Raw genomic sequence first — 19506 nt, 5'->3', positions numbered from 1 at the left:
CAATCCTGATTTCATTATCGAAAGCCTTGAAAGACCCTTGACTCATAGGTAAAGATGCAGCCAAGAGCTGCCTCCCCCTAGCTTGGTTGGCTAATGGAGTGTAACTGGGAGAGACTTCCTAATCAGATCAGCTCTCATTTCTAGACTCTCAGGTGGCCCATCCGGGCAGAGGCGGGTGAAAACCAATGCTTGTCCAGCCGGGAACAGAACAGGATGTACCTCGAGACTTGCTTCCCGGCTGGCCAGGAAGGCCCTGCCCAGTCTGACCAGAGCAGTAACCACCACCAATAAAAGTGGGAGCAACACACCAGGGCTACAAAGAAAGCATGAGGACATGGTTTCCAAAGTCAGTTCCCTTTATTAAATCATTTTCACAGACCAGAAATACAAAATAAAAGTAGAAATAGGCCCCAGGTAGGAGCTACAGGCCTGGCCTCACATGACCCCTGCTCCAGCAACTTGGAACAGGACAAGCAGCAGCTACATCCTTAAGGTCGGGAAAGTAAGATGAGGATGTGGATCCTGCATTGCCCTGCCTCCCACCTTATCTCTCCCCAAATTATAAACAGCCATCCTTGGGAAGCAGCAGAGTTAAGACGTCTCCCCACTGCCCTAGTGACATACACACCAACAGGAGAGCATGTTCAGATGGCACAGAATCCAGGGACTGCATTTCATGAGGAGAAACCGGTACCAAAATATGGGTGGGGAGTCTGGGGGTGTGAGAAGGCAAGCGCAAAGAGAACCTTCCTCCGTTTCTACTCGTCGGATCCTGACGCTGAGTCCTCTGAGCTGGGGGGAGTACTGGCTAGTTCTTCTTCTTCAGAGTCCTGAAAACCAAAGGTGTCTTAAGGGAAAAGCTGGAGTCATGGGTGCCCCACCCACTCTTCGGTGACGGGCCTGCAATTCCCTACCGCCCCCAACTACAGCACCCACCTTCAGAACCTCAGAATTCCACCATCCACTCCAACTCACTACTCTTACAGACCAACCCCACACAGACACACATGCCCCTCACCCTGCCCAGCCCACAGCCCCCACATTCCTGCCGCACCTCGCTCCTCCTCCTCTTCTTTTTGCTCTTGTTCTCTCCCGAAGAGCTCTCATCACTAGACACAAACTCTTTGCTCTTGAAGCTCTCGCTTAGCTGCCTTGAGGACAACTTGGATGATGAGCCCCTAGAGGGCGTGGATTTCTTTTCCATCTTTACCTTTACTTTTTTCTTCTTCTTTGACTTGTCCCTGTATTGGCAAGAGGGAAGGGGAGCTGGGCCTTCAGGTCCCCCATTACCATGACCAAACCTCTTCCAGCTTTAACAAGGCCTTTCCCAATCCCAGCCACACGGCCCATTTCGCTCTGAACGTAAATAGCTGTGTCAGCCTCAAGGGCACCAAGGGAGAGTATCATGAGTATACCAGAGGAATCAGAGGGCACAGCCTAAAGCAGCCCCATATGCAAAACCTACTTGACATTTCTTGCTTTATCTTTTAGAGTTCATGCAAACTGTGCACTGCACTCCATAATAGTTATTTTTTTCGTTCCCCCATACCTTCAAATAAAATGGTCCAGGAAAATAGGCCATATTTCCCCAGTGACTTGAATGCCCCATCGTGTCACCCATACTTGGGCAATGGCCTACCCAGGTTTGAGAAGCACTACCCTACTGCAGTCAGAAGCATATCTGCTGTGTTTAACTTTCCAATGCTCAACTTCAGCCTGTTAAAAAAAAAAAAAAAGTCCGCCACAAAAATCAGTGACTGGGCCGTGTTCTCGACACTCACCTCTTAGAAGACTCGCCTCGGCCCCCTTCATATTCTTTCATGGCTTTTTCATAGTCCCTCCTGGCATCCTCAGCCTTGCGATCCCACTCCTGTCACACACACACACAAACAGTGAAGAATAAGACCTCTCCCATCTCCCCTCACCCCTGATGCAGGCAAAATCGATACAGAAAGTCCCACCAACGGCTCATACTGCTCCCCTATCAGTCATGAGACTCGCCACCCCAAGACAGCGCCTCTTGCCAGCCCATGAGAGGCATCACCCCTCCTCTGCTGCTACTCACCTCTTTCTTCTCTTTGGACATTCCCTTCCAGATCTCGCCTGCCTTCTTGGAAAGATCCGTGATGCTGATGCCAGGATGGTCTGACTTGATCTTCTCTCGGCTGGCATTGAGCCACAGCATGTATGCAGACATGGGCCTCTTGGGGGCATTGGGGTCTTTGCCCTTCTTCACCTACATAAGAACCCAAATGCCTTCAGCTATTTCCCATAGAACCCATACATTTTCCCAAATAAATTATTTAGATCATTTAACTTGGAGAAAAAGTGGAGGACTAAATAGCATCAGGCGAGACGAGAGCTCCCTAAGGGCAAGGACAGTATCTCCTTCCCCTCTGCAATTCAGTGCCTAGCTTACCAGGACAGAAGCCCATCTCCTAATTCAGACCTTCCAGAAGCTTATTAATCTCAGGGCTAGTGAGAAAAATTTCCAAGAAGATACCCCTCAAGGCTATAATCACTGGCTATAAAAAACAGCCCCAAGGAAGAACAGGTCCTACTGGCGGTGGAGAGGAGAAGGTAAAGAGAATGCCTCCCACGCCCCCCGCCCACTGCACCACACACAGCACCCCCCCATCTACAGTCTGCACCTCCACAGGCTTCTTGCGGCTCTTGCGGTCCTTGGCCATCTTGGCCTTTTTGAGCTGTTTCCGCTTCTTCTCATCCCGGTCACTGTCACCCTCATTACTGGAGGAGCTGGCAGAGGCGTTGCTGTCAAACCTGCCAGAGAACAAGCCAGGCTTAGACTTGAGGAGGGAAGACAGGACCCCACGGCCTCAGGACAGGAGGAAGACAAATCCAAAGATACCCACCCAAAAGGGGCAAGGGAGGAAGACCAGAGGACAGTATCCACCACCAATCCCCAACACTGCTTCCTCGCATTCACTGAGGTGGCTTCAGCCATGCCCTCTCCAGACCCAGCCACAGCAATTGGTTACTTGATCGGAATTAATGAATGAAAAACAAATCCATGAGCCAAACCAGGTCCTAGTCCATCCCCAGGACACCACAGGCAGAAACGCTGCCTCATTCATGCCTGGAACATGGCCCAAATTCACTTCACCACTTCCTTCGGAGTAATCACCTTAATCTACCCTATAGTCTTTTTTGTCTTTTTTTTGTCAGATGGGTAATGTGTCAACGTCATAACAAGGCTGGAGGGTGGCACGTTTCACACACGCACGTAACACCCAACCATTATGTTTGTGAACTACAAAAGGATTGGCCCCTACAGTCTTCTGATGAAAAGATAATCAGTTACTACAAAAAGAGGAAAACCAACTTCAGTCCAACCCAGTGCCTACCCCTATAATTGACAGTCTTATCTGATATATTTGAAACTCCTCAAAAAATGCAACTACCTTACACCTGTATGCTGCTGGACAGTTTCAAGGCACTTTCACAAGTATTTGTTCATTAAACCTTCATAAACCTTCATAAACATGTGGCAGGCTGAACTAGTGGACTCCTGTTGGGTGTTTTTTTGCTGCCCGACATTCTTTTACAATTCTTCTGGAGTAAGAGAGCAGAGTCCCAATTTTCTGTTGGGAACCACCTTGCCCCCACTCAGGAAGGGCTTACCCCAACCACAGGCTCTAAGGGTGGGCACTTGGCCTATTTCTGGCCCATCAGACCCCGGCCCATCCTAATAACTCAGGCTAGAAAGGGGCAGGTAACCACTGTGTTCACTGTGCTGTTCACCAAAAGAGGCACTTCTGGTGTTGTTCTAAACCAGTAGGATTAAGCCTGCCCTGAGCTTCTGAGAGTCACTGGGCACCCCATGGGGTAAACCTATTTTTAATTAAGGAAATCGGAAGAAATAGATTTGAGCACCTGAATCCAGTAGTGTCTGAAGCCAATTAAATCCCCAAACTCCGCAGTAACATGAACTTATGAAATTCCCTTTTATATGTTCCCTTTTAAAGTGAGAGTGAGTCACATTTCTGACACTGCTAACAGAAAGTCTTAACCAATTTAGCAGGGGTACTACTACATTTCTACCGATGAGGAAATTGAGATCAATGACTTACTCGACAACCCCCAGCAAGTAAGTGGCAAGCACCAGCTCATTCCCATTCTCTCCTCATCCAACTACGAACCAGCCCCGACTGGCACATTCAGGGTGGTATGGCCATAGACCCCACCATACTTTTCTGACTTCAAAATATGCCTTGCACTTACAAAGCCCTTGACAATTTCCAAAACATTTTCGTGTATCACCTCATTGGAAGTCACTCTCCCATTCTGGGTCAGTAGCTAATGCTGGGACCTGAGAAATGTCCAGAAATCTTCTGGTCCCTTAAGCTTATGGGTCACCATCTTATCCCCACAAGGTACCACCAAAACTCACTCCTCTGCCACATCTTCCTCCTCTTCACCTGGGTTGAATGACTCATCTGAAAAAGGGCACAGGATGCATCAGCTTCTGCCCCAATGGAAATCCCCCCACCTCACCCAGGCACCCAGCTTTGGCCCAAGGGTGAGTCCAGCCCGGGCCACAGCAAGGAGCGTCTGACCATCCTCGTGCTCAGCACGGAGGCTAACCCACCGGTTTCTTCTCCTGAGTCATCGCTGCTGTCATTGGCATTCTCCTCCCGGATCTTGCCTTCCTCCTTCATCCTCTCCAAGTAGGCATCATGCTGGTCCTCATCAGAGTCGGCATATTCATCGTAGCTTGGGTTCATGCCCTAGCCAGGGAAGAGTTCACAGTGGGGCCAACTCACCCTCGAGCCAGAATCCCTGCACACTCAAAAGCACACCCCCATGCCTGTCAAGTCAGAGCAGCAGCTCCCAGCAGACCTGGGGCTGGATTGTCCACACACAGCCAACGTGCAGGGCCTACGCCCAAGTACTTCCTGCCAACTGGGTTAGTCCAAGCCCCAAGCCCCTCCCTCTCCCAGCCCCACTGGGGGCTCCTGAGGGGCTGCATAGACTGGTCTAAGGTCATGCAGAGGAAACCTGCACCAGGAGGGGGAAAGGGTCACACGCACCTCTTTTTTCTATAAGGGTAAGAAGAGAAGAAAGAGTGAAAAAGAAGCCGGAAAAAATCTCCACCCCTTTCTCCCCTACAGAAAGACCAGGAGAGGGTCTCATCCTCCCTACACAGAAGTACCTCTTTCAATCCTCGATTTTTGATGTTGAGCTTTTTCGCGTTGACAAAATCAAACAGTTTCCCGTACTCCTCCCTGTGAGGGGACATGCACCATGTTACCAGAGAGGTAGTGCCAACACAGGGGCAGACTAAACAATGTTCTGATTCCAAGAGCTGGGGTAGACTGTGGAGCCTGGAGCTCTTGACTATGCTACCCAACCCAACAGCTTAGAAACCCCCAGAGGATAGCAGTAAGGCAGAGCCAGAGCCAGACATTAGTCCTGAAAGAACTGCATGGCTTTGAAGAGCTCTGGGAAAGAAAAGGCAGGGAGCGGTGCGCATCTGTTTACCAAATAAGCTCAGAGGGGAGTAAGTGTGGGGCAGGGGATGTGGTCATCTTTTTTCATACTTCACAAGGTTGATATGAGGATTACACGTGAAGATGCTTATAAAACATTTAGTCCACAGTGAGCACTCAATAAGCATTAGCCGCTATGTTCTCAGGCACAAAGCTCATTCCAGGAAAGAAAGAGATAGCATTTCCATCATGGTGGGGAGTTGAGGAGAAAAAAGACCAGTAGTGAAGACATATAGCTTTCAGAATACGGAAAAAGTTTGTTTTTTTGTTGTTGTTTTGTTTTGTTTTCTTAATGACCAGAAAGAAAGCAACGGAGAGGTTTCTAAAGTCTGAGCACTCCAGGGAAAAGGACCAAATCCTGATGTAGCAAAAGAAGAATTCTGCTCTAGGGTTGGAGAGTGCCCCAGGCCATGCCAGCCTTCCTAGACAAAGCTGGCTCGGGACCAGGATGCCCAGGAAGTGACAGGTGGAGGTTCTCACCTCTCAATGCTGCTGAAGGTATACTGAGTGCCCTGCTTGGTCTCAATTTCAAAGTCAAAGGAACGAGTAGTAGTGGTACCACGAGCAAAGTTGACAAAGGAGATCTCATCGAAGCGGATGTGCACAGGTGGCTTGTGGACGTAGATGAAGCCCCGCTCCAGCGGGTACAGCAGTCCTGAGCTTGCCTTGTAGGAACAGGTAATGCACTGGGCCCCTGAGTGCCTGACAGAGGGTGCAGGGAGCCTGGTTAGTGCCAACCTCAGCAGAGGCAAAGGGCATATCTAGCAGCAGCGACACGCGTGCTCATGTCCTCGACTAAGTAAACCTCACTGAGCTGTTCTGACAGAGGTGCTGACACCTGTTGTGACACAAGGTCCCCTCCAGGCCTCTAACAGGCTGCATTCCCATCTCAGGAAGGGTTTACCAAGGAGACACGGCATTTCCCATACCCAGGCAGGGCAGGATCCCAGGCCCACACTCTCACCCTTGGAAGTTGCCTGGCACTGTGATCTTGCGGTTCACCAGTGCTTTCATGACCCGGCTGACCATCTCATAGAGGGATCCTGACATGTTCTTGGTGAGCCGACCCTCAAAGCGCTTCTCCACTTCTTCCCTACAAAGAAAGCAAGGTGAGGTCACAACACTACTGCCTTCTAATGGCACACCTGTCTCCTGCCTGGACAGTGGCAGGAAACGAGTCCAGGGAGACACTCACTCGTTCATGTTCAGAGTCAACGAAATGTCCTCGTCCTTGGAGAAGAGGAGGATCAGGAAGTGGTAGCGAGTTTGCCCTTGCTTGATTGGGGGATCCAGGCTGATCTAGTAAGGAAGAGTACTAATTGACACTCTACAACACCTTGCAATTAACCAACATAGAATTCTGCACACCAGTGAGATCCATCTACTTAACACTTAGGCAAAAACCAGGATTATCCGGCCATAGGGGTTTCTGCTTACCACAAAGAACATCTGGCGCTGGTCCTTGTGGGGTAACAAAAACAGACGCAGCACTGTGGTATAGGGGATCTTGTAGTCAAAGGTCTTGCCATGCAGGTGCAGAAAGGTGGGGTAGATCCGAATATCATAACGACCACGAGGAGTCAGACACTGCAGCTCCCGGAAGATGCAGATGGCATCTCCCGTGGCCTGGATTACATCCGCCTTCGACAACACATTCTGGGCAAAGGCCTGCAAAAGCACACATTGGTAACCAAGCAGCAGGCCCTACTCCCAGGCCAGCCAACGCCTGCTCAGCACCATCTGCTGCCAAGGCAACCAGGGGAAGCCTCACCTCAACAGGGTCCACACCATCCTCCTGGGTGGGTGGGACGTAGAAGCGCACCTCCATGAGAGACACCTCTGCGTCATCGTTTTGGTGGAATTCCAGTGTCACCTCATTCTTGCCTGTGGTGCACTGGGACACATTGCTGAGGGGTATCTCAAAGACTGGCTGGTCACCAATGTCAAAGGAAAGCAGCTGCCCTGTGAGGAAAGGGCTTATCCAGCCACAAGCTCCTCCCCTTAAGTCTGCATAAGCAATATTCCCACCAAACTCAGTTCCACAGAAACACGATACTGCGGTTAGTCTGTTTAGACTGTAACCCCAACCCCAGGCCGTATATTGTAGGTACTCAATAAACACATGATGAACATGCAAACAGATAGGAAACCAGAGACAGTGGCAGAGGGAAAAGAGCAAAACAAGTAAAAGGCTGAAACCCTTCGCCCTATCTTCCTCCCCAAACCTCAGTCTTCCCCAGGACTCACCACCAAATTTCACTGTCCCCCAGTTCCAGCCCTTCACACAAAGGTCCTTCTCCATTAGCTCAAGGCGATAGTGAGTTTTGAAGAAATCAGAGAGTTTCTCAAACTCCTGTGGGTGGAGAGAAGAAAGCACAATCCCAGTAAACCCTGGTGGCCTTAACACCGACTTGAATGTCCTGGGATTATCTATTTCTGAGAAACTGCCTCAAATAGGCTTTATAAGAAATCCATGCTGACTTAGCAACCCAGCTGATGGTAAGATTGTTGAAAGAGGTTGCTTCTAGCCACTGGATCTGACATTCCTGGTTATGGGCCATCTGACTTTATAAACTTTGCATAGGTATTACTTTAATGAAAATGGAAATTAAAATCAAATAAAGCCTTTAACTCACGCAGTTCAAAATAGAAAACAAAACCCACACTTTAAGACATCAAGCTAGCCAGGCACAATGGCTCATGCCTGTAATCTCAACCCTTTGGGAGGCCAAGGTGGGCGATCCCTTGAGTCTGAGAGCTCAAGACCAGACTGGGTAATGTGGCAAAACGCCATTTCTACCAAAAATTATGAAAAATCAGCTGGGCATGGTGGCATGTGCCTGTGGTACCAGATACTCAGGAGGCTGAGATGGAAGGATTACTTCAGCCCTGGAGGCGGAGGCTGCAGTGAGCCGAGATTGCGCCACTGCACTCCAGCCTGGGTGACAGAGCAAGGCCCTGTCCCAAAAAAAAACCAAAAAAAAAACACACACAAAGACATCAAGCTAAGATTCTGAACCTTGATAAAAGCCACAGGCAGAAACTACTATCTAAATCAAGATAGAAGAAAATCTTCTGGAGTCAAGGCACACAGAAATTCACAAGACTTCAACGCTCAAAGCCAAACACTGATTGCCTGATGGCCTCACAGCCCTGCTCTAAGGAGCCCAAACTAGCAATCACAGGGTTACATGAGGAAGGAACCTCGAGTCTCTAGAAGATTAAAATAAGATGATGCAGTAAAAGGAGGTTTATAGCCATGGGACATCTCACCGATTCTCGGAAGCCATCATACTTGTAGACATGGCCATTCTTTGTAAGCAGTTTAAGTCCATGGCCCAGAGCAACACGGCGCCAGATGCCTTCTGTTAACTCCCCAGCCTGGATGTTGTCCACTTTGCCTGTCTTGCTATTCTTGAAGATGATGCCCTGGCGGCTCAACCTCAGTCGACCATCATTCTGTAAGAAAAGCAGGCCCAGATGCATGGAGACAGTACACAGCATGTCCTGGGTTCTACGGTTCTACCTAACACACATTCCTGCTGCAAGTGGACTGGCCAGATTATCAATGCAGGAGCAACAGCTGAGGGGGCCAAGGAGTCTAGATTCTAAACCAGACTCTGATATCTAGAACCCTTAACAGATTCTCAGTTTCCTCATTTGTAAAACAGGAATTGGGAACTGAACAGCATATACGGTCCCTATAACTCTGAGACTATATCTCAGTATTGCCTTGTGTTGGTGGAGACACTAGGTACACACTATACTGAGTCTTTTTCCAAGATAACGTTACCAAAGCAAGCTCTCATTAATGGACAAAAACTCTACCCTCCTTCCTTCTCTCTACTTGTATCAACTGTCCAAACCATTCTCACCATGGAGCCTTTCACCTCCTGATAGACATCGTTGAACTCCAGTGTCTCTGCCATGTCGACCCCTGCCTGTGGTGGCCTGGGCAGAGCCCCAGGCTGCACAAGGGAAACCAAGTAAACTGGGAGCTGGGCCCCAACTCCTGAGTGGGTGTGCGGATGCTCAGCAGGTTGGGAATCTGAATTCAAGAGGAAGACAGATAAGCATGAAAGATAGCACCTCGCTGTGCTCACGGATGGAGCCAGGTAGCAACTCCCAGCTGCGCCTGGATGTCTCAGGATTTCCTCTGCCTGGAAACCTACAGACGGACGCTGCAGTGCCCGAGGATCCAGGCCTAGGCCCGGGTGGAGAACCGGGCCTGGAATACCGCTGACACCCAACCCGACGCCCGCTCTGGCCGCTCCGGCGGGAGCCATGGCAACGAGCAGCGGAACCCCAGGGTCTGCCCGGAGCCCGCACCTCGCACGCGCCCCAATCCAGCTCAGAGTGCACGGTTTCCCTCGCACCGCTCCCACCACCCCCGCGGCCCCAGACCCACGGTTCACCCCCGCCCCACAGAATGGATTCGCCCGCTCCCCGCGGTTTCGAACGCGGAATGGTCCATGTCGAGCGTCCCGTGGGGGAGCTGCCTTCCTGGGACCGGGGGACGACCACCACCTACCTCCTCAGGCTGCAACCTCGCGATGGCCCCGGCGCGGGAGGTGGGCGCGCTGGGGGGACGCGGGGGGGCGCGGGGCGGGGGATGGGGGGGGACACCGGGGAAGCTTTTCCCGCGTGCGCGGCCCCGCGTCCCGCCACCGGAAGCCGTGCACAGGCCACAGAGAGGACGAGCTGGCTAGAGAGACGCGAGCCGGGCCCGCCTGCGAGACAGTCGCATAGAGCGTCAGCGACTCTGGAGGACCTGAGGGAAGGGTGTTTACCGTGAAGCCTCTCTCACCCGGTGGAATCGGCCTGGAAAATGTGTGTAGGGCTCTTTAGAAACTACAGACACTTCTTCAGTTGAGACTAGATACTAAAGAGAAATTGTGTCGTTTTATTGTATCAGACTTAATACGGGGTTGGGTGGTGGAATGATGCGTGCCCGTTTCTCTGCAAAATAGTTTCTGTGTCATGGAAAAGAGTCTATGGGACAAGAAGAAAAGTATTTGAACAGTTGTGGGAAGAAACGACCTCTCCCACCGGCCGCGGAGAGTATGCGGGTGTTGGTGTCATCGTGGGTGCACTGCTTTCTGGCTGAACTGTCAAGTTCACTGTCTACACCCAAAATTTTCACATCCCTAACCGAAAATTATAGGTACCTCCAAGAGGCTGGCAAACGGCCGTATCCAGTTCAAGTCCTGGTGTCAGATTCACCTTGGAGCCAGAACTGATTTGAAACCACATCATCCTGGGGTTGCGGAAGCCAGGTCTCCCCCGTATAATCCCAGAGTGCATTTTGCAACATCAGAGACCACACCTGGAAAAGATGTTTTAGTTTTTCTACCCCAACCTCCTTTTACTGATGGGAAAACTGAGACCCAAAGGGGAGTGAGTTGTCCAGGGTCTCAGTGCGTTGGCAACAAGGCTAGGTAGGACCCAGACTTCCTTAACACCACCAGTCCAGTTATCTTCTGTCATAATCACAGTGACTGTTATGTTCAGAATGACTATTGATATGTGTCCTACATGAAGACATTAGTACAGAATATGTAAACTCAAGATTTCCCTGACAATCAGTACACCAGCTTGCTAACTCAATCCTGGGGTAAGAGACAACAGGAATGCACTCTTCTCCCCTGAACTCATAGCTTTAACCTCTGAGTAGTGGCTATTCCAGCATTATCTAGCAAAATAAATTCAACTGGGTTTAATAAATAGATATTGAGGGCCTATTACTACTTTAGCACACTTCTCGGATTTGAGGAAACTTGAACAAGGTGAAAACATCCCCGGCCAGGCGCGGTGGCTCACACCTGTAATCCTAGCACTTGGGGAGGCCGAGGCAGGGAGATCACTTGAGGTCAGGAGTTTGAGACCAGCCTGGCCAACGTGGTGAAGCCCTGTCTCTATTAAAAATACAAAAATTAGCCAGGCATGGTGGCGGGTGCCAATAATCCCAGCTACTCGGGAGGCTGAGGCAGGAGGATTGCTTGAACCCAGGAGGCAGAGGTTGCAGTGAGCTGAGATCGTGCCACTGCACTCCAGCCCGGGTAACAGAGCGAGACTCTGTCAAAAAAAAAAAAAAAAAAAAAAAAAAGAAAGAAAAAAAAAAAGGAAGGAAGGGAAGGAAAGAAAGAAAAAAAAAAAAGAAAAAAAACCCAGCCCCCCAACCTTTCAGGAAAACATAATCTAACAAATGATTTTAATAAATAAACTGACAAAAAAAAAAAAGAAGTTGGCACATATACACCGTGGAATACTATGCAGCCATAAAAAAAGGATGAGTTCATGTCCTTTGCAGAGACGTGGATGAAGCTGGACTCCATCATTCTGAGCAAATTATCGCAAGGACAGAAAACCAAACACTGCATATTCTCACTCATAGGTGGGAACTGAACAATGAGAACACTTGGACACAGGGTGGGGAACATCACACACCAGGGCCTGTTGTGGGGTGGGCGGAGTGGGGAGGGATAGCATTAGGAGATATACCTAATGTAAATGACAAGTTAACGGGTGCAACACACCAACATGGCACATGTATGCGTATGTAACAAACCTGCACGTTGTGTACATGTACCATAGAACTTAAAGTATAATAATAATAATAAAAAGGAAACAAAAAACAAAACAAAACAAAAAAAGACGTGCTAACTGCTATACTACAGGTAGAGCGAAGCTCATTACCAACTGGAGTTAGAAATATGTGACTCTGTACTCATCACACCCCAGAAGACCCAGAAAAACTTTCAAGAGACCTTCTCCCCCGACCCATGCCACTGGGGGCAACTCAGGAAAGGAGGGGACGGCTGCAGAACTGGGTGGAATTTGGCAGACACTCAGGAATGAAGGGGGTCCTTAGCTCAGGCAGGCTATTAGGTGACTGGGGGATGGGAAATTGCAAGGGGCTTTAGGGAGAGTGTGAGCAGCTGGTGAGCTGGGATGAGGATGCTGCAGAAGAGAACAGAACAGAAACAGTAGACAGAGTGCAGATAAAACATTAGTCCCAGAGGGCTCCAGCCAGCTACATCCCAGGCAATCAGGAGCCCAGGATTGGAGACCCCACCCCTGCTGTGACATCACAGGGGAGTGGGGTGGAGACTAACAAAAAGGGGGTCCCCCGCCCTGGTCCTGGCCTCTTGGAAGCCAGAGTATCAAGAGCAGAGAGAATCTGACTAGGATTGCCTGGCTTAAAGGGACAGGCTCCCCATTCCTCCGACCCCTCTAAGCTGCCCCCTCCAGGTTGTGATCTCGTCTCCCTGTCCTGTAGGACCTCCCTCTCCTGAGGCCACCACTGGGCCCCCTTCTGAGTGTCCCCTGAGCACTCTCTCAGCATGAACTGCATATCCGACTTCTTCACCTATGAGACCACCAAGTCGGTGGTTGTGAAGAGCTGGACCATCGGGATCATCAACCGAGTAGTTCAGCTTCTGATCATCTCCTACTTTGTAGGGTGAGTCTGTGGCCCTTCAGGTCCCTGGCGGGGTGGGCTGCCTGGCATCCCGTCTTCACCCTCCTGCCTCGGTGCTACCATCCAGCTTCCTGAGCTCCTCCGCTCCTGGGGGAAACAGTTTCTTCTGTGGAGCCGAGTCTTAAAGACTGGCCTCTGCCACCCCCACCTAGAACCTGAATTCACCCAGATGAATTCTTTTCCCAGTTCATCTTCCAGGGTTGAGAGTGGTTTCAAGACACACACTCGGAGGAGTAGGGTCCCTGCCCCCAGCACTGCTCTCCACCAAGGGAGGGCTCAGGAGCTCCATCTCCACCCTCCCTGCTCTCATCTCCCCAACAAAAGAACAGGCAGACCCCCTTCCACATCTTCGAATTCCCCTCAGTCAACTCTTTGGGGTCTCAAAAAGACAAGACAGCACAGGAATAGGGAAGGGAAGGCACTGAGATAAGGGGGTGGCGGCAGGTTGATCAAGTTGGTGGCTGGGAGGGAAAGAGAGAACTGGATCCGTTTTAGAATGAGGAATTTCCTTCTGGCATGGATGGGTGAGATGGTGAGAGAGAGAAGAGCAAGGGAGAAGCCCTCTGCTCTTGAAGGGGAGGACAAAGAGGGAACTGCCCCTTGATGAGGAAACAAACAGAGGCCCAAGGGAAGAGTGGCCAAGGAGAAAAGGAGCTTTTCCGAACATAGTGCGGCTCCCTCCCCAGGAATCCAGAAATGCTCCCCTTTGTCAAAAAGCGTAAGTTCCCTACCTCTCCCTGACCCTGTGCCATGTAACCCATCCTAGGAGTTGCTTAAGAGCCGGGAAGGTGCAACCATCCCCTCAGCCCCCACCGCCTGCAAGCACACACCTACACCCACACACACACACGCACACAAAGGGCTGTGGAGCAGACAATGGCTGGGGAAGAATGCAGGTCCTATCCTTCTTGTGGTCATTTCCACACACTGATGGGCACCAGGAAATACAGGCAGAAACCTCGAAGGTTTTCTTTCCTGGCATGCGGGTCTCCAATCTTATGCTGTTCTTTCAGACAATGGGTCTTTGCATTCGAGGCAGCAAGCCACTGACTGTCAGGAGTTAGCTCAAGCAGGTCAAAGGAGAATCCTGTGTGCCTGTGGGCTGAAGCTGCATGCAAACCTGCTTGCCTGAAAAGTTGAAGTTTATGTGAGGGCGTGGAGGGAAAGGTGGCTAGATGTGACTTTTTAGGTGATTTTTTGCTCTGTGTGCTGGGCAAGCCCTGGTAGGCTTCAGTGGGCAGGTATTGTAAAAAGGCTGCACCATCCACTGGTCCTTTGGGAGATTTTAGGAAAGGGATTCAAGCTTTGGAATAGCATTAAATGGCCACAAAGTTCCCTTCCAATGTTGAGGTTTTGTGAGATACGAGGTTTGCAAATGTTCGCTGTCTGCATCTCTAGAGCTTGGCTCAAAGTTGGTTCTTAAATGTTCTGTGTTCACGTGTATATTCAATGCTGTGGTTGTTTATAGCCACAAGATGGTATGTTGGCCCAGGTGAGTGCAAAAGCTGGCTCAGCACATTCCCCATCTGGCCTGGCTCCACTGGCTCCAGGCAGAGATTGATGGGGGAGAGAGTGGGCTCCTAGACCAGCCTGCTCAGCCCCCACTGCCCTTGTCTCTGTCTCATCATGATCAGATAGAATCCTCCAGTCCTCAGCGCTGGAGCCCAGCCTGCTGGAGCAAGTGTGCGAAGCTCTTTGGCGTCTTAATTTCCAACCCCATCCATCTCCTAGCCTGACAGCTCCCCACGGGACACTACCTTCCAGTTACATCAGCGCCCTCTGCAGCCCAACCCCCTGACCTGAGTCCCATCTCCGTGTATGTGAACCCATGCACGTTGTGACTTGATGGGTCCACTGTCATTAATTTAGCAAAAATGTACCAGCATCTCTGCATGCCAGGCACTGTGGACTGAGGACGGAATGGTGAGCAAAAGCAGACAGGGTCCTCGCCCTCGTGGGGCTTACAGCGGAAGGCAAGAGATGGCATTCATCTGACGATCTCCGCAAACGTGAAATGTCAACTGTGGCTTGGAGGTGCACAGTTATAGGAGAACTGCTTTTGTGAAGGTGTTTGGCCCGGTCAGGGAGTAAGGGAAGGTTTTCTGGAGATGTGACATTTTAGCCAAGACCTGAAGGACGAGTAAGAGCAACCCAGGTGAAAGAGGGAAAGAAAAGAGTTCAGGGCAGAGAAACCCACCTCTGCAAAGGGAAGGAGCCTGGAAAACAGGGGAAAGAAAAGAAGGTCGCTGTGGCTGGAGCCGAGGGAGCAGAGGTGAGTGAGGGTGGTGTACGGTGGATGGGAACACACACAGAGGCTGGACCTCAGACACCCTTAGAGAGCTTTTGTTTTTACAGGAGATGAGTAAACAGAAGGCATGGAAGCATTTTAACCCATGTGTCTGTGTGCACTTTTGTGTGTGTGCGCCCATGAGTTTGAGAGAGAGAGACAGACACGATGAGATCTGAGTTGGGAAGAGCACCCGGGCTGATTCGCCTGGAAGTGGAGGGAGTAGGAGTGGGTGCAGGAAAACCTGCTAAGAGGCAGTTTATGGAGAGAGGTGACAGTGGCTTGGACCCAATCGAATTTGAAGGGATTTTTAAGGCTATAGTGTTACTATTTCACTGATACTTCAATCTCTTCCCCATCACCCCAACCAGGTCGACAACCTAGACTCTGCCTAACATGAGCCCATCATTTCTCTGAGAATTTCTCAGCAACACACCACCTGGTCATCTCACATACGCTCTCACCCCCGCCCCTGGCCTCAGCTGCTTGTCTGTGGTTGACACCATTTCATCACTATTTTCCTTTACCCACTCCAGGGCACACAGAGAGGCCTGGACTTACCTGATGTTTCTCACATCTTTTCTGGGTCCAGGTGGTAATCCCCACTCGCCTCTGTGGAGTGGGACTTCCCGAGAGCCCATTCCCGTTCTGGATCCTGTGGGGACCTGAGAAGTTGAAGGAAATCCCTGGGATCTGAGTCCCTGGAGGCAATAGCCTGTGCTTGGCCTGAGGTTGATTTCCAGGGCCTTCCTGGAGGAAGCTGCCTCCTTGCAAACTAGGAGGCCAGGGACTTCCCAGGCTTTTGATGCCCCATTGCGCTGAAGGGTCACTGGTGGCTGCTGGAGCCTCTGACCCCGTCGCAGCCCTGCCCTGCCTGCCCTGTTCCTCCCCCATACAAGACCCAGTCCACAAACTTGCCATCTGTACAGCCCCATGCTTTGGTTCATAAAATTCAGCCTCATTTCAGATCTTAGGTGGGAGTTCAATACATAAAGCAGGTGAAAGGGAGGAGCTACTCTGGTTTAAAGAGAAGGGTCTGGAATCCTACATTCTTGGTTCTCCACTCCATCCTCTCAGCCCAGGGTATCACTGTGAGGCACCTTGTCAGCACAATTAAGTGACAGATATGGTGGAAAGAGCTGTTATGGTGGGAAGAACTGTTGGGCTGCCCCATCTTTTTTTTTTTTTTTTTTTTTTTTTTTTTTTTTTTTTTTTTTGAGACGGAGCCTTGCTCTGTCCCTCAGGCCGGAGTGCAGTGGTGCAATCTTGACTCACTGCAACCTCCGCCTCCTGGATTCAAGCGATTCTCCTGCCTCAGCCTCCCCAGTAGCTGGGATTACAGGCGTGTGCCACGACGCCCGGCTTATTTTTGTATTTTTAGTAGAGATGGGGTTTCACCATGTTGGCCAGGCTGGTCTCGAACTCCTGACCTCAAGTGATCCACCTGCCTCGGCCTCCCAAAGTGCAAGGATTATAACATGAGTCACCATGCCTGGCTGGATGCCCCATCTGGACCAGTCATCCTGGTCCACAGAGAGGAGTGACTCTCATTCCTGCCTGCCCTCTCCCCCAATATGGAACATAGAGCACTTGGTTAGAAGCCTGGCTCTGACACCAACTAGGAGAGGGCCTCCTAAGAGTGACTTTACATCTCTGAGTCTCAGTCCCCGTATCTGGAAAATGGATTTAGGAATACCTCCTCCCTGGGAGTTATAGGGAGGGGAGGTAACATATGTCAAGTACCTTGCGGAGATGGTGACTCAGTAATAGATGGCAACTGCGACTACTTCACAAAGACCCCCCCATCACCCCTCCCCCTTTCCCTCTGCCCAGCTCACACCTTCCTAAGAGACCCCTCTCCTCCTCCCACACACACAGCGTGCACTCTTCACACCCACTCCCCAGCCTCCTCCTTGACTCCCTGGGGGCGGATGGGAGGGTGCTGGGGCGCGGCTCTGGCCTCTCTCCTGCACATCCCACCTGCCAAGGAGCTGCCACACGCCTTCCGCTCTATAAATAATAAACCATGAATGCGAGAAGAAAATAGTCAGAGCAGCAGAGTAAATGCCAAGAATCGAAGGCTCAGGCTTGCCCTAGCTCCTGAGCCCTGGCCTCCAGAGACAGACTCAGCCCCTCCGTTCTGGAAATAAAGCATCCCTTTCTTTCTAGCCGCCTCGATGACATCCTGAGGCCCCGTGAGGCCATTGAAATTCTTCCACTTGTTATTTAAGTCAGAGAGAGAGTTCTAATGTGGCCTCTCCGCCCCACTGAGCACAAGAAGGAGGCTTGAAGGAGGAGGAGGAGGTAGGAGATTGGTTGATTGTTCCTTGGAGTCCTCGGCCCTTTCCTCCTGAGACTTTCCTAAGCCAGGAGATGCTTTCACTGGTGATGGAGCAGGAGCTGGTAGGAAAAGCACAGGGTCCGGTTCAGGGGGCCAGCATGGCCTGGCTTTGAGCTGGGACACAGCTAGAGACCTTCGAGTGAAGAGGCTGTGAGTGGTCTGGAGCAGGTTGTCTGGTTAGAGCCGACATACCAGCTTTGCAATCCTGGGCAAGTTAGCACCCTCTGTGTGCCTCAGTGACATGAAGGTAATAACGAAGCTGTCTCAGTAAGAATGTAGTGAAAGATTCAGCTTAGCAAGTGCCGCATTGGTTATATAATAGTCATCTGAACTCTGCATCTCCAAATGAAGGACGCAGGGCAGGGGCCTCAGAAAACCATTTCCTTAGGTGGACGCTGAGAAATATGTCTATTCTGTGGCTAGGCACATGGAGGCTCGGTTCCAGAAGGGTGTGTTGAGACGACAGTTTGCACTCTGCGAAGGTACAGCTGCGGCCAACAGCCATCTTAGCTGGAAGCAGAGAGCCTAGGACCCAGACCTCACTCCCTTCACTCTGCAGGGCCCCAGGCTGTGAGCTAATAATGCTCATTTGGGTTTCCTGTGACAGGGAGGCTCCCTTCTCTTCTGCTAGGACGTCATTTGGCAGATGGGATTTCTACATGAGGCATACTTCCTTGTGAAATCTGAATGAAACCCCTCCCCATCCAAAAAAAGAAGAAAAGAAAAGTGCTGGGAGATAAAGCAGCACCGCAAAGCCCCATAGAAGGCGGTGTGCATGAGGGCATTTTACAAGCATGCAAGTCACTCTAAGTGGTGTGTTAATCAGGATGCCGCCTGCCTGCTCTAAAGCAGCAATAGGAAAACAGGTAACGGGTTTGAAGCCATATGCTGGTACTGTGACTACGCCCTTTCTCTCCCGCTCAAGAAATCATTCAGAATTCAAGCCAGTAATACTACCGAAAAAATGATAAATATGTGAGGTAGGAAATATGATCATTAGCATGACATAATCATTCCACAAGGTATAGGCATATCAAAATACTCACATTGTGCCCCATGAATACATACAACTATTACTTATCAATAATAAATAGGGCTGGGCATGGTGGATCCCGCCTGTAATCCCAGCACTTTGGGAGGCCAAGGCAGGCAGATCACTTGAGGCCAGGAGTTTGAGACCAGCCTGGCCAACATGGAAAAACCCCGTCTCTACTAAAAACAAAAAAGTTAGCCAGGCATGGTGGTGCGTGCCTGTAGTCCCAGCTACTCAGGAGGCTGAGGCACGAGAATCACTTGAGCCCAGGAGGCAGAGGTTGCAGTGAGCCGAGATGGCGCCTGTGCCTGGGTAACAGAGTGACACTCTGTCTCAAATAATGATAATAAATAGTATTTATTTATCAAAAATTTAAACTTAAATTAGAATAAAAAGAAAAAAAGATTCCAATGAGCAAAGGAAGACCCATGATGGGGATAACGCCAAACCCTCTCACTGAAAACCGAACAAAGAGCCACTTGCAAATATCCGCTGGGGTTTGCAGTAAATAGGATTGTGGTGTCCAAACTATAAGTGGCTGGGACCCCCGGTACATTCTGGGAGCTGCTGCTGTTTGCATGTTCCAACAGTAGGTGACCTCAGAGATCATTCAGTCCAGCCTCCACCTGAGGAAGGGGCCTCCTATCAGCACACCTGCCAGGTGAGCATCACGCTGTCCTGGAGTCTTCCCAGACATGTGGCACGCATGTAGTGACTTTCCGCAGCAGCCGGTTCTGGGATTGAAGTCCTCACCCACCTCCTTATAGAATCCTCAGGTCAGCCCAGCTCCTGCCTCTGCAGCTTCCCAGCCTCTAACTCCTACGGCTTTGTCTTCTCTGGGCTACACAGTCTCAA

General features: G+C 50.5%; 2 protein-coding genes and 1 non-coding gene across 11 annotated transcripts in view; 1 reads left to right on the top strand and 2 right to left on the bottom strand.

The window, feature by feature from the left end:
* Positions 1 to 338: 338 nt before the first annotated feature.
* Positions 339 to 10238, bottom strand: SSRP1 (structure specific recognition protein 1). The gene is made up of 17 exons (XM_002821791.5): positions 10042 to 10238; positions 9386 to 9558; positions 8784 to 8969; positions 7758 to 7863; positions 7282 to 7472; positions 6948 to 7178; positions 6706 to 6809; positions 6475 to 6603; positions 5991 to 6212; positions 5174 to 5246; positions 4610 to 4748; positions 4412 to 4457; positions 2652 to 2781; positions 2066 to 2236; positions 1782 to 1870; positions 1055 to 1241; positions 339 to 830 (listed from the first exon to the last, which is right to left on the bottom strand). Exons 2-17 carry the CDS (start codon positions 9437 to 9439, stop codon positions 759 to 761), a joined length of 2130 nt encoding a protein of 709 aa, XP_002821837.1. The 5' UTR covers positions 9440 to 9558; positions 10042 to 10238; the 3' UTR covers positions 339 to 758.
* On the bottom strand, positions 3181 to 3283 carry LOC112135662 (small nucleolar RNA U13). The gene has a single exon (XR_002916917.1). It is a non-coding gene; the product is annotated as a small nucleolar RNA U13 (small nucleolar RNA).
* A 2308-nt stretch (positions 10239 to 12546) lies between the features above and the next one.
* The window catches only part of P2RX3 (purinergic receptor P2X 3), a 36045-nt gene continuing 29085 nt past the window's right edge, over positions 12547 to 19506 (top strand). For 3 of the 9 annotated variants that reach the window (XM_054524377.2, XM_054524378.2, XM_054524375.2), the window contains exon 1: positions 12654 to 12972. In XM_054524377.2, coding sequence (XP_054380352.1) covers positions 12854 to 12972 — 119 coding nt within the window. In that variant the 5' untranslated portion in view covers positions 12654 to 12853. Of the gene's footprint in view, positions 12973 to 19506 lie in introns of all 9 variants that reach the window. The other 6 variants (XM_054524372.2, XM_054524370.2, XM_054524376.2 and 3 more) reach the window with 5 other exon arrangements.

Source organism: Pongo abelii, chromosome 9 (assembly GCF_028885655.2).
Source record: "Pongo abelii isolate AG06213 chromosome 9, NHGRI_mPonAbe1-v2.0_pri, whole genome shotgun sequence".
Classification (NCBI taxonomy): Eukaryota; Metazoa; Chordata; class Mammalia; order Primates; family Hominidae; genus Pongo; species Pongo abelii.
The sequence above is the reverse complement of the archived record's forward strand: the minus strand, read 5'-3'. Positions and strand labels throughout refer to the sequence as shown.

Coding starts and splice junctions, on each gene's coding strand:
- SSRP1 (XM_002821791.5), bottom strand. CDS start 9,439: ATGGCAGAGACACTGGAGTTCAACGATGTCTATCAGGAGGTGAAAGGC. Junction 8,970..9,385: donor AGGAGGTGAAAGGCTCCATG/GTGAGAATGGTT, acceptor CTTTTCTTACAG/AATGATGGTCGACTGAGGTT. Junction 2,237..2,651: donor GCCGCAAGAAGCCTGTGGAG/GTGCAGACTGTA, acceptor GTTCTTATGTAG/GTGAAGAAGGGCAAAGACCC.